This window comes from Cupressus sempervirens, chromosome 2, assembly GCF_028749045.1.
Source record: "Cupressus sempervirens isolate cs-2001-9-10 chromosome 2, ASM2874904v1, whole genome shotgun sequence".
NCBI classification, from domain to species: Eukaryota; Viridiplantae; Streptophyta; class Pinopsida; order Cupressales; family Cupressaceae; genus Cupressus; species Cupressus sempervirens.
The window spans coordinates 297,936,498-297,950,895 of NC_143119.1; the positions used below are offsets into that span (position 1 = coordinate 297,936,498).

Below are 14,398 nucleotides of genomic sequence, written 5' to 3' on the forward strand. Positions count from 1 at the left end.
AGAACAAAACATGAAGTCTAGTTCCTAGACCAGAAGACAAGAATGTGATTGGCACCAAGTGGGTATTCAGAAACAAGCTAGATGAGAATGGTGAAGTTATAAGAAATAAAGCAAGATTAGTTTGCAAGGGATATGCACAAGAAGAAGGAATAGACTATGGGGAGACATTTTCTCCTATTGCTAGGATGGAAGGAGTAAAAACTATACTTATGTTGCATACAAAGGCTTCAAAGTTTATCTGATGGATGTTAAATTTGCATTTTTGAATGACATACGAGGAGGAGTTTACATAGAGCAGCCAGAAGGTTTTGTTGATGATAGTAATAAGAACATGGTATGTAGACTACACAAAGCTCTATATGGTTTGAAACAAGCACCAAGAGCATGGTATGAAAGACTTCATACTTTTCTAGTGAAGATTGGATTTGAAAGGATTGATGATAACAACAATCTGTATGTAAAGACAGAGAAAGGAAAAGGTATTTTGATATCTGAAATATTTGTTGATGATATCATATTTGGAGGACAAGATGCTTTATGTAAGGATTTTGCAAATCAGATGAAGCAAGAATTTGAAATGTCTATGTTTGGAGAGATCAAATTTTTTGTGGGTTTGCAAGTATATCAGATGAAGTATGGTATATATATCACTCAGTCAAAGCATATCAAAGAAATATTGAAGACTTTTGGATTAGAAGATTCCAAAATAGTAAGTACACCTATGGTGACAGGCAACAAGTTGTCAAAGAATGATGATTTTGCTGAGGTGAATCAAACATTATACAGGTCTATGATTGAAAAATTGCAATATGTAGTACATAGCAAATATGATATTGCATTATCTATAGGGATAGTTGCAAAATTCTCTGCTAATCCCAGGAGAATCACTTAATGGCTATGAAAAGAATAATGAGATATCTGAAAGGAACAGAAGAGTTTGGTCTGTACTATAAGAAGCATGAAAAGTTTGAACTGAAAGCCTACACTGATGCTGATTGGGCTGGAAACATTGATGACAGAAAGAGCACCAGTGGAGGAGCATTTTTCTTAGGCAAGAGACTACTTACTTGGGCTAGCAAGAAACAAAGTTGTACCTCACAATCTACTACTGAAGTTGAATATGTTGTTGCTGCTGTAAACTGCACAAACATTGTATGGATCAAACAGCTACTCAAAGGAATGAAGGAAAATATCACGAAACCAGTGATACTTTATTGCAATAATACAAGTGCTATCAATATATCAAAGAATCCAGTGATGCACACAAAAACAAAGCACATTGCAATCAAATAACATTACTTGAGAGAGTTAGTTCAAGATAAAGAGGTGAAGATGGAATATGTTAACACAAAGAAGCAAATTGTTGATATCTTCACAAAACCATTACCTAAGGATGCTCATGAATATCTAAGAGGTAAACTAGGGGTACTACCCCTATCAAAGGCTATCTAAGTAACAGAAGAAGTGCCCTTGCATCAAACAAAGCTGATGTTCATATGTTACAAATTCATGTTGAGGATCTTACTTTAGGAACTGCCTAAAGTAATCACAGAGCTGAAACTTCAAATCGGTCAGAAGCAAGGTGACAGAGGGAGAAGCTGAAGAAACTGCAAAAGCTTATATTTGCATGTTTTAAAGATGACAAGTTTTTGGTATATGTCTTTGGCATTGTTGTCAAAAGGGGAGAAAGTACATTAAACTGATCATCATCAGAAAGGAGAGATCTGCTGATTAGAAAGAGAGAAAGTTCATAAAGAGGGAGAAAGTATATCAGAGAAAGATGAACTGTTCATCAGAAGGAGAAAGTATAAAAGCTAAGAGTGTTACTGATCTTAGAGGGAGATTAGACAATTGCTTATGTTATTGAGAACACATGTTTGATGAAGGAGATAAAGAAGAAAGAGGGAGAAATCCCAATCTACCTAGTAAGAGGGAGGTACGAGAAGGAACTCTGAGGGAGTTATAAGAAAGAGTTTTGTAACCTAATCAGAAGATGGAAGTTGCTAATATAAGGAGAAATTTTGATATAAATTTTCTTTTTGGTATTGTCTTACTATTTTAACCCAATTAGTTTGGTTGAACAAGATGTTCATCATTTGATTGACTTGGTTGATCAATTTGGTTTGCTATCAATGCCAAAGAGGGAGATTGTAGAGATATGATTGAAAAGACCATTATTGAGAGAGATTATTGAAAGAGGAAGATTGTTGAAGTAGACTATGTGTTTCAATCATTGTTTTTTCACTGATGTCAAACCTGCTATTTGCTGGTAAGAAAACTACTTATAAGATTCGAGTACTATCACTTAGTTGATTGATGAAGAGGATTTGATTAATAAAAGGTAACAATAGCACCTAGAGGAAAAGTTGAGTTATGATTATGTAATGAAGTACAAGGATCAGATAAGACAATAATGACATGATGTATTGATAATCTACTTAAGGTTACAAATGTTGGCTACACTTTAAAAGTTTAGAAGAACAAGTTACACAAAGTTTGTTTGCCAAGCTTGACCAAGTGGATAGTAGGTGCTGAGCAAAGTCAGTGCAAGCTGAGCAAAAAGTCAGTTTTTGCCGAGTAAAAGCAAATTCTAGTGGATGCCGAGTAAAGTTTAGTTGATGCCAAGCATCAGTAAACTTTAGTTGATGCCGAGTGATCTTACAGTTGATGCCGAGCAATGCAGTATGTGTCGAGCATCAAAAGGTTGATAATGTCGAGCTGCTGCATTATGTTAAAGATCAAAGATTCGCTGAATCTAAGCCAACAAGTTTGTTTTCTTGAAACTTGTAAACCAAGAGGAAGATAAGGTTGAGGAGCTGGTGGCACAGAACTTGATGTAAACCCTTTTTTAGGAAAATTCTAATGGATTCTAGAAGTTTCTAGAAGAGACAAGATATGGGGTAGATACATTGTATCCTACCTAATCTATCCAAAACCCAAAATTGGACGATGGAAAATGAGCAGGAAAATATCCTAATTTTCTATTTATAGGAATGTCTGGTCATGAAGCAAAAGTTGTCATGTGCGAGAACCTAAGGAAGAGGAGTTAAAGGGTTTTGCTTCATCAAGTGACCCAAGAGGAGAATCTACAATGGCATGTTAAGCAAGAAGGCTTAAGGAGATGAATGCTTGAAGGGTGAACAAGCTATCAGAGCTACAAAGTATGAAGGTCAAGTAGAATTGAGGATTGAATAAGAGATCTATAATATGCAAAAGAAGTTGCAAGTTGTATCAGATCAAAGCTCTACTATAACTCTCCAACAATTGTATCAGTCTAGGGTAAATCCTTTGGATTAAGGCTAACCTGACAGTCATTTGCAAATCCTTTAACCAAGTGGCATTCCAAGTGAATGGCCTAAAGTCTTCTAACAAGGCTCACTTCTAACAGGTGATTGAAATCCCTTAACTGGGTCACATTTAACAGTGTGTATTGTAACCTTTAACAAGGTTGGCTTTTCATAGGGCATCACTTCAGAAGAGTGAAAAGGAGTAGCATGTTACTGTTGGTTTTTCCCAAATTAGGTTTCCACATAAAACATAGTGTCAAGTGTGTTGATGAATTTGTTATATTTCATGCTTTACATTTCTACAAAGTTGATTTGATAGTAACATAGAAGTTTTAGGGATTGCATAATCATAATGGATGCATGCATGGGTATCAAAGTTTTACCGGTTCACTAAGCTGTGAAAAGTTTTATTTATACATCTGGAGCTTGGATAACTGGTTCACCCCCTCTCTCAGTTATTCTAAATTATTCCAACACTGAAGCCATTGTGGATCGCCACTGGATGAGTTGGGTGCATGTTTTTAAAATGGCATGTGTTGGAAATTTCATGCGCTCTGCAAGCCCTTCTCTTGGCCACGTTACCTATGTTTGTTGGGACCCCCGTGCAAGACTTTCTCCATTCATTGCAGAGGAGACCCAATGCCACATGGAATGCCTTGCAATTCAACTGTTGGACCCTCTGCTTCCGATCTTGTACTCCTTTTTTGGGACACATGACATTGTAGATCCGTGCCTTTTGTGGGTAGCCAATTCACTCATGGCCCATGCGCCTTCACGTCTACAAACGCAAGGAAATTTTCATGCAAAATTTGCATGTACATGGTTTTTTGGAGATTCTATGGCATCTTTGGCGGTTTATGACATTAGAGGTTTGTTTTTTCCAAACTCATGCACATGCTTTGACGGGCACACTTCCTCTTTTTAAATATATGGTTTTTTCTAGCCATTATTTTGTGGACTCCCAAGCTCTTCTATATTGAGCTAGATTTTATGGATTGTGAACCCCGCCTTGGATATTTTTTTATCTCCAAGCTTTTCTCAAAATCATGTTTGACATGTACATGCTCACATGCCTTGGTTTTTTGGCATTTGGTGTTTCTTTTAAACACATGGCATATACGTTATTGGCCACTGGATTTTTTAATCCGGCACCAGCCCTTTGATCTGACGACAATGACTTTTTCAACATCTCTGTTTTGTTTCCGACGGCTCAATTTTTTTTTCTAGCATGGGATCCTTTCTCAGGTATTTTTTTGCCTTGATAGCCATTTGATTATCAAATTTGGGCTCGTCAGTTGCTGACTTTAGCGCCATGTCATCGCTACATTAGCATATCCTGTCACCTCTGCAGGCTCTGTTTGGACCTATCTTCACATTTTTGCTCATATCTCGGGCATACAGACTTTGTTTTCCGAAAACAAGATATCGTCAAAAAGATGGTTCCGAGCCCATCATAGTGGTATAGGTGTTTTTCAGTTTTGATGCTTTTTTGATGGTTTTTTTGTTGTCAAAGTCAAGGGTATAGTTCTGCACTCCAGGAGACATATCTTGAGCATTTGATCTTTGATTTGGGAATTCTTTATATTATTGGAAAGGTCTTTCCGAGCTCTTGCTATTGATGTTGGTTGTTTTTCTAGATTCTCCTCCAAACACATTCTATTCAATCTCTTGCATTTTTGCATTCTGGTGGATATCTTGGTTGTTTCAGGTCCGGGGGTCAATTTAGTTGCTTAAGATGATTTTTCATGACTTGTACTATCTACTGTATTAATCTTATATCTTTTTTTGTCTATTTAAACATCATTTGTATGCATTCTTGCAAACGCACTGAGATAAAGTGCCACATCACATCTATATTTTCGTTTTAGTTGTTTTGTCTTATTTTGCCTATTGATTTGAGTAGTGTCATCTAAGGACACCCATGCAGATTATTGTATTCTTGGGATTAACCATATCTCATGCCTTATTGTACATGCACTACTCTAATTAAAGTGCCATGGGGGGTTGATGTTTTGCCTTTGTTTTCCAACTTCCTTTGTCCAATGAGTGTCCCTTCCGTGACATTATCCTCATGACGTTTCTAAGATTAATCAACTCAGTACACACATATGTATTCTTTTGTGCATCTTGATCATGGTTCCTTGACATGCAATTCTTTTGGCCCATTTTTCCAGTTGTTTGTCACCTCACTTTTGTCTGCATTAGGGGGGGTTCTTCTATTGTTTCTCATGCTTCCTTGGTTCGATTGATCAGCTCTTTAGGCTTTGGTGTTTGATGTCATCTGTGTTTTTGGGTTCAGTTGTTTGCCTATGTGTGCCTCCTGATTCGATGTACCTGACCAGGTTCTATTTCAATGGAGGTTCTTTAGATCAGCAGTTACTTTTAACAGAGCTTTGCAGCTTCTACATATTTCAGTGGTGTTCTTCATGATCATCTTTTGTTCCTATCTCTGGGACATTCCCTAGTTTGGAGGCTTCTTTAGTCCTTCACTAGTTTATTCAGCATTATTTCCATCCCTTTTTGGAGTAGGGTTTTTCCCATGAGGTTCTCTCTATTTCTTCTCTTTTCAAAGATTTTGTTGTGCTTGGATACCTCATTTGGCTTTGTTTGTCGGGATCCAATTCTACTTTCAGTAATAGTTTCTAGGTTTTTAACTACTCCCTAAGTTTATCTTAAGGGGGGGGTGTTAGAGTAATTAGATATTTCCTAATTAACTCTAGTTTGCTTAAGCTAAACTTAGGCATATAATAATTAATTCTTTTATTAATTATTATTATACAACCTAGGTTAAACTTTTTCTGGGTTTCAATCTCCTTTATAAGGATGATCTCTCTTTGTATTTATTAAGACAATTCACTTTTGATAATAACAATCTCTTTTTTTGCTCATCAAAAATGTCTCATCTAGGGATTTGGGAATTCCAGCCTCCATAGCTTTTGCTTCTCTCTTTTTGTGATAGGTGTTTGCATGTAAGTGATTCTTGGGAGCTGTGGGGTTGATCTTTGATCAACTTCAACAAAATCAAGGCTATTCTCATATAAACACCCTCATCTGCCACCATACGACCCTTCCAACAATCTGTACAGACTTCATATTCATCGTATGACACTGTTGCATTGATACCATATGGACAATACAAGTTTCCTCACTTCCACACAAAAAAAAACACCTTTGGATAGAAATCACCTCTGGACAGAAGACACCTCCGGACGAAAACACCTTTGCACAAAAGTCATCTCTAGATAGAAACACCTTTAGATAGAAATCACCTCCGGATAGAAGACACCTCCAAATGAAAACACCTTCAGACAAAGTCACCTCCGGATAGAAAACACCTCTAGACAGAAACACCTTCAAACAGAAAGCATTGCTAGATAGAAAAAACCTACTAACAGAGATCGCCTTCAAAACATTATGGTGGTATCAGAGCCAGTGATCATGCCAGCTTGTGGACAGTGAATGGAAGTTTATAGCCAGAAACGAAGGAGATCCCACTCAATTGATAGAATGGCAACTCAAGAACCCAGTCTTACTGAAGTCATAGCACTACTGAGGGATTTTTCATGGAATTAGGCACAAATCAATGACACTCAATGTCTTATGGAAGAAACTCTTCGAAAACTAGTAGAAAGTAAGATATCTAGCGAACTAAATGGTCACAGTGTTGATTCGGTCTTAGGAAAGGCAAGTCCTCATCTGACATGCTCTCGACCCTCCATGCCAACTTTCCCTCCACAAATGGAGGTACTGCATAGAGGAAGGCAAACAACCTTTGAGGAGATTCAAGAACAATTGAAAGAAGACTGGAAGAATGCAAACATGGAAGAGGATATATCCTACAAAGATTACACGGAATTAAGAATGCGATATTTTGGAGGTGGAAACTGACGATATTTTAACAACCTGAGAAGAAAGTTGCATAAAGTGAATCTGTCCCATTACATAATTAGATAAAAGGAAGTTTCAAAATACTGTTGCAATAAATCTCTAGTGGAAATACATTTTCAGAAATAATACTTCATTGAAGTTCTTCAGTAAAATAACCAAGCAATCCAATCATAGATATAGTAGCTATAACAAGATTGGGTAATAGGAAAGATGAACTTGGAATACAATGTGAAACACTTGCACAAAGTCTCCAACTGACAATGGGTTTCCGTCCATTTTTTGAGCTCAAGGGTTTTTGTCATCTCACCTATTGTTGAAATTTGAAGCTTTCGAAAGCTCTCCAAGAGAGAAAAAAAAATCCAAAAAAAAAATTCAAGTATGTCGAAAATGAGCTCCCTCTTCCCTTTTTAAGCACAAACAAGTGACCCTTCGCATTCCCCTTTCTATTTCTTTATTTCCTTATTAAAAAATAATACATTTCTCACACTTAAAGAAATAAAGTGCCCATAGATAATAAAGTGACATTAATAATATGAACTTAAGTTATAAAGTCACTTTACAATAAATCAATTAAATCTTCCATCATTAAAATCTCTGACGAGATGAACTCAGATATGCATGTGTGGTAGCTCACCAAAAAGGTCTCAACAAGGCACTCTTAATCCAACCTTGAAATGCCAAAAATGTTGAGCCTACTTACTAAAAATAGTAAGTGCCTAGAAACCCCACTAAAACACCCCGACTGGTCAACAATTGAAACTACTTAGGCAAATAATTGAAATTGTCCCAGAGCAAACTCAATTAGCCCTTGGAACCAATGCAAAACAGGCTAATGGTGCAACAAACATCACTGTCCTAGGAAAGGGGACATAGCAAATAGGCAAATAGATATATCTTTTCATTGCATCTAATGTTTAAACTCTATATAATGCTAGTTTATTTATGGTGCAAACTTACAATATAAAGTACTCAACGGTTGGTTAAGAGTGCCAATTGTCGCTTCCCTACAACTACTTGAGAACCAACTCGTCATTTCATTACCTAAGAACCAACTTGTAATTTCATTACCTTATATACAAGAAAATATAAATAACATACTTTATTATAATTGCTGAAATTACTGCTAACATGTATCCTATCACATAAGTGAGATGGCTACAAAGAAGGGGCACCAAAGAAGTAGGATATGGCCCCTAAGTGTACTAACTTAGATCATCTATTATAGATGATAATGAGGCTCTTACACATGATGTACCTAGTGGGAGCGGCACTTAATTTGCTTATGGTTCAAATGATGTTGAACTAAGTGGTGATTTTGATCTAATCCTTTTGATGAAGATTCAAGACCAGTATACACATTTTTTATTGTATTTGTTTCAAATTTCAATATTTGTGATTTTCGTTTGAATCATCCTAGACATATATGATAAATGGTATGATATTGAAGTTTTGATATATCAATTGACATTTCTTTTTATCACTAACATTGATGAATGATGAAGTATCATACTATTAATGCATTTACATACATACACACACACACACACACACACACACACACACACACACACATATATATATATATAAGAAAATAATTTGTAGCATTGGTGTACTAGAATCACAAACCCATACCAGGCCTTGCACTAGAACTAGCAACTTAGGCTAAAACATACTTTTAAAAATCAAATAGTACAATAGTCTAAGTTCTTTTGCTCAGATATTTTAAGAGTAATATCAATGAAATCCAAGAGGAGGCACAGCCATGCATGATGTACATGCATCAATCACCCTTGCACTAAATGAGGAGGCATGTTGATCTGGCTGCTTACACCAGCTTGGCATTGGTTCTTCTTCAATGATAGCTGCATAGGACTTTGTGAAGATTCATGCTTCTTTTCAACTTTTCCAATATCTTGTTGCTTCCATGAGGACAAAATAGCAAGCTCTTTTTTTCTTTTTTTGCAAGGAGACTACCTCAAAGAGTATGTTTGCAATGACTTGCATTGATGAGGTCACCAATTGGTATATTTAGGATGTGTCAATGACCTACTACATTCTACTAAATGAGGAGGTGTGCTGATCTGGTTGGTTACACTAGCTTGCATTTGGTTCTTCTTTAGAGACAGCGGCATAGGACTTTGTGGATTCGTGAGGCTTCTTTTCAACTTTTTCAATATCTGGTTGCTTCCACAAGGACAAAATAGCAAGCTCTTTTTTTCATTTTTTTCTGCAAAGGAGACCACCTTAAAGATTGTTTGCAATGACTTGCATTGATGAAGTGACCAATTGGTATATTTAGAATGGGTCAATGACTTACTGCATTTTCTACCAAACTTCTTTGATGTATTGGAGGGAGTAGGTGTCAGGTTAGGCTTCGGCTCGCAACACAAGGGTCATTGCTCCATTGTCTAATTCCTATAAGTTCTCAAATTCTAGTTGTAGCCTCAATTTTCTTTTAGCTTATGTAGAATAACATTACAATTAGAAATGGTTGTAACTCATTCACTTCATGTAAAATAGAGATGGTGGATTTGTGTTTGAAAATTGAATTTTTCCATTTTGTGAGTTGATATCCATATCAAAAATAATCCTTTAAAAGTTGGGTTACACTAGAAATAGAATCAACTCACATGTAGCCACAGAGGAAGGAAGGAGAAAACTACATTGTCACTAGCTAAAGCCTACAGAGATACCTTTCCTATCAGTAATGATCTCTGAAGAAGAAATGCCCCTGTTGTCAATCATGCAAGAGCATACTGTGGAGGAGGGAACCTTTGCAGCTACTGTAGACCTTGTCACTCTGATAGTTTGCCAGGCCTCATACCAGAGTTTGATCAATCTTTCCTCTCCTATTCCAAATAACCATTCCACTCATCCTTGTTCTCCCTTTTTGAGTCTCCCTGGCCATCCCTTATGCCCGCCTGTGTAGCTTTCCTGTTCACTTGACAACAAAAACTTTTCCTGCTTGCTTGCATTTCAGTTTTATAAGTTCTTAGTTTATTGTGAAGTACTACTCTCTTTTATTCTGAGAATTATGACTATTAGTACGTTTCTAAAGCAAAAGTAAATATCAACCTAGAATAATTTCATCACTCCAAGCCAAACCAATAAATATTCTCTCTTCCCCACTTTTTTAATGATCTTCAAGCAGACTAACAATCTGTTCATTGCAGACATGTGCTATAGAAAACTAAGATTTGGAAGCAAATGAATGTCATGGACAGAATGACAAGTATATGTTTCATTTATCAATGTCAAATCCAAGGATCAGATCAAACACCTTTCAGGATCGTAATGCACCCCTTAGGATTAGACAATGGGCCATATTGGCCATGAAATCAATAGACCCAATCAGAAACCAGTCTCACAATCACAAGAAGATTCCAATCACATAAAGGAGCCGAACAAACTCCTACTCCCAAATTAAAATAATATTTTTTTTTCAAGTATAATAGGACAAAAAACAATTTTAACATTAATTTCCAAAGGTTATTGAAGTATAGCCTTTTTTTTTATTGGTAAATGGCTGAAGCCTTATGAATTATATTAATTAAATAAAAGGAATACAAGTATCTCCGTTCAAACGGGCTCTGGTAGGAAAGAACGGAGAAGGAAACCTCCAGTCTTGCCTGGGACCATAGTCCTTTATTATTACACGATTAAAAGAGGCATACCCCAGTCTCAGATATGTTGCAAGTTTCTTTTGTTTTGTATACAATTGAATTGATAAGTTTCACATCTGAATGTTGAAGGTTATATCGATCTTTGATAAGGACGCCTTTTGCTTTCCAATGAATAGGATGTGAGTGGCTGGACGGTCTGATCTTCATTTTCCTTTAACTCTGCAAAAAACTATACCACAGCAATACTGGATAACTTACTGAAGTATAGCTTATTCTGCTCTAACTTACTTTTATTTTTCCAGAAACTATGTGCTTGTACTTACCATATATGATAAATTTTTTGACCAATCAGAAATCTGGCGTTCCTCCAAAAATCTCTTCAACAATGCATCATGGATATGAAAAATTTCTCACATAATAATGCAAGAGATAAAGCTACTCTGCATGGATTAAATGGCAGTATGAATACATTAAGGCACTTTATGGCTGTACAAACTGTGTACCCTTGTTTTCTAGCTTATACATCTGTGTGCAACAGAGTCAATTCTAATAGAACATCACATCTGGTCTAGATAGACCCAAAAGTGAAACTCAACTACCACAAAATCTCTGCGACAATGCTGCACTAATTTGTCATGTAAGTGTGTGTGTAAAAAATAGTTTCCTAGTGGGCAAGAGCATACAACACAACAGTAAATTGCGAGCCTCTTATCCGGGAAGTCTTGGGTTCAAGTCTACTCAAACTTCACAAATAAATTTAATTATTTACAACAAATAATAATTAATCTTTACTTTGGCCTATTACCTATGAAAAAAAAAGTCTCCTAGCAATTTAGTTTATATTGAAGATTTTCAGCAATCCAGAGTCTTCAGAGTTTGAGCATATTTTTACCTGTATGAGTATGCAAGAGAGAGAATTTCGGTATTTATCATTTGAGGCACATTTATTCACCAACTTACGTGCCATGTTATTGGTAGTATAAGTTAATTGCATATATAATACGATATTGTAGAGGATGCATCCAAAGCCACAATACATGAAAGCCAGCAAGCAAGCTGATACACATGGATAAACATGCTTGTTTACTATTTCAGAAAGATATAGATGAATTTTACACACACAAATGGCAACCAACAAGATTTTTAAAAATTCACGTTAATTACAGGCACTTCTTCGGCCACTTTTCTATAATGATTAGCATTATAATCTATGCTTTATTGTTTAAAGTTTAAAATACTTGGAGCAGTTCTCAATAGAAATAATTAAAAAAATCATTTTTGAAAAGATCCCTCCACAAAAGCTGACACTCACCTAAGATTGTTCGCAACCTTGATATCAGTTTCATTCTCTTCCCTCCCAAGCTATACTAGAACTGATTTACCGTCCAATGCATAAAGGCAGGAGCAACTGATAGCTTCAGGCTAATAAAAGTTGTATCATAGCCACCCAGATCTATCCAGTGTTTTTTTCTTATTAAAATAAATCTGCCAGCATCTCTATTGTAGTGCATGGGGTGTCTATAGAACGTTTGTGTTCTTCCAGTTGTTTTTACTGTGTTTTTATGTGCTTATATTGTTTTATGCAGGCCATTCGTACAGGATGGGTTCATCCTACCCTAAACCTAGAAAATCCTGAGAAAGATGTGGTAAGAACTCTTTGCGGTCTTAGCTAAAACATTGTCTTTACAGTCAGTTTTCAGTTTTCTTATTCTGGATAAGATTGATTTTTTGTTTGGCCAAATTTTAGTTCATTAGGTACCTGACAGGCCAGGTTATAATGTTTGTGTCAGGATATGAGTATTATTGTTGGAGGCCAAAAGGAGAGTTTGGACATTAAAGTTGCCCTGACTAATTCGTTTGGCTTTGGAGGGCATAATTCATCTCTGCTTTTTGCTCCCTATAAGCAATCTTAGAAGATATACTTCGAAAATATTTCGTTGTCTGTGATGATTACCAAAAACAACTGAAGCGAGGCATCCTCGATCTTAGAAGATATACTTTGATGAGTGCCAAATACTATTGAAGCGAGGCATCCTTGACCCTGAGCTGGCTCATCAGCTGGTATCACTAAAGCTTGCAAGGTTCGAACCGCCATGTGAATATTTATTGTACCAAAAAAGATTGTACGATGCAGTACATTCAATTAAGATAAAGGTGGTTAACTGATATCGTTAGGAAAGCACAATTGCCACTTCAAATTTTTTTCAACTCCATGAATGGAGACTTCGAGGGACAATTCTGTAAATATAATTACATATCTGGTTGGACACAATCAAATGAAATCATGATGAATTTTCATAGATAGGAAATTGCAGAACATAAATTAAACAAACAATTGGATGTAAGTGCTTGTAAAGATTTCTTGCCGTTTCTCTCGAGCCTCTAAAATTCTTTGGCTGCTCGTTCTTACAAAGTTTTCTTGATTTATATTTGTAAATTCATGGTACATATAGTAATTAGCCAGCGAATATATTCCTGAAGTTTGCTGAAGATGGATAGGTTTCTAAATGGTGTAAGCATTGAAAGGTATAACTACAATTAAGATGGAAATCTATGAAGTGCAATTCAAATAAGACATCATAATGTTTGGCTTGTAGAGAGGGTAGTGGTAGAAATTAGTTAATTTGAGGTGTTAACATTTTTTAAATGTATACAATCACTTTGATATATTTTTAAGAATGGGTCCTATGTCTATTTTGGCTCGCAGTTTTTGTTTGCTTATTTTTTAGTCAGTTAACTTAAAATTTATTTTTAAATAAAATCATTAATTAAAAATGTTTTAGAGAAAAAATTTAAGACAAATAACATTAGGGAAAACAAATTGGGAAGCCACATGTTTTTTTATTTCTAGTGCATCTTTTTTTTCAATGCTTAGGGCAGGGCCCCATGTAGCCCAGCAGCTCCATATTTTTAGCCATTATTTGTGGAGTTGTTGGCCCATGCTTATAAAATTTGAAATTTGATTGCCTATTTTCTTAGCAACTATCTTAAAAAATATTTTAAAAAATAAAATCAGTAATAAAAAATGATTTGGAGAAAAAATTGGAGACAAATAAATGGAGGGAAAACAAATTGTGGAGTCATGTGTTATTTTTCCCAATTAGTAGTGGTTTCTTATTTCTAGCCTCTCACATCCACTTTTTCAAATGCTGATTTTTATTTTTAAGCTCCATTAAAATAGGTATAGATTTGGTTTTGTCCTTTTCCCGTCACTTAAAATATGTATGAGAACACTTTCATTGCTTAAAATAAGCAAAAATTAGAGATAAGCAATGACATAGGGACATGAGGTTATTTTCATTTTGTAAATGGTCCACTAAAATTGGAGAAGATTATGGTTTATAATTTGTGTCATTTAAAATATGCATGGGGACACTATAGCTACTTAAAATTTAGAAGAAATTGGAGTTAAGCAACTGCATGGGGACATGGGGTAAGTATTTTAAATATGAAATATATATTAGCTAGTAGTAGCGGTAGTGTAAAAATTCAGCATTACAATTTATATCACAGTTAGGTTTGACATTAGATGTAAAGTTGGTTTAGATTTATTACTATAATAAGGGATAGGGTTTAGTGTTAACGTTGAGTTTATGATCA

The 14,398-nt window shown here is 35.6% G+C and overlaps 1 protein-coding gene across 11 annotated transcripts in view; it reads left to right on the forward strand.

Moving 5' to 3' along the window:
- Positions 1-13,288, forward strand: part of LOC149572257 (3-oxoacyl-[acyl-carrier-protein] synthase II, chloroplastic-like) — a 134,460-nt gene extending 121,172 nt beyond the window's left edge. For all 11 annotated transcript variants that reach the window (XR_016359905.1, XM_089813490.1, XM_089813489.1 and 8 more), the window contains 2 exons: positions 12,385-12,444; positions 12,589-13,288. Coding sequence is in view for 10 of the 11 variants with exons in the window: in XM_089813490.1 (XP_089669616.1) it covers positions 12,385-12,444; positions 12,589-12,711 (183 nt within the window). In the remaining variant the exon portion in view is untranslated. The remainder of the gene's footprint in view (positions 1-12,384; positions 12,445-12,588) is intronic.
- Positions 13,289-14,398: the final 1,110 nt, after the last annotated feature.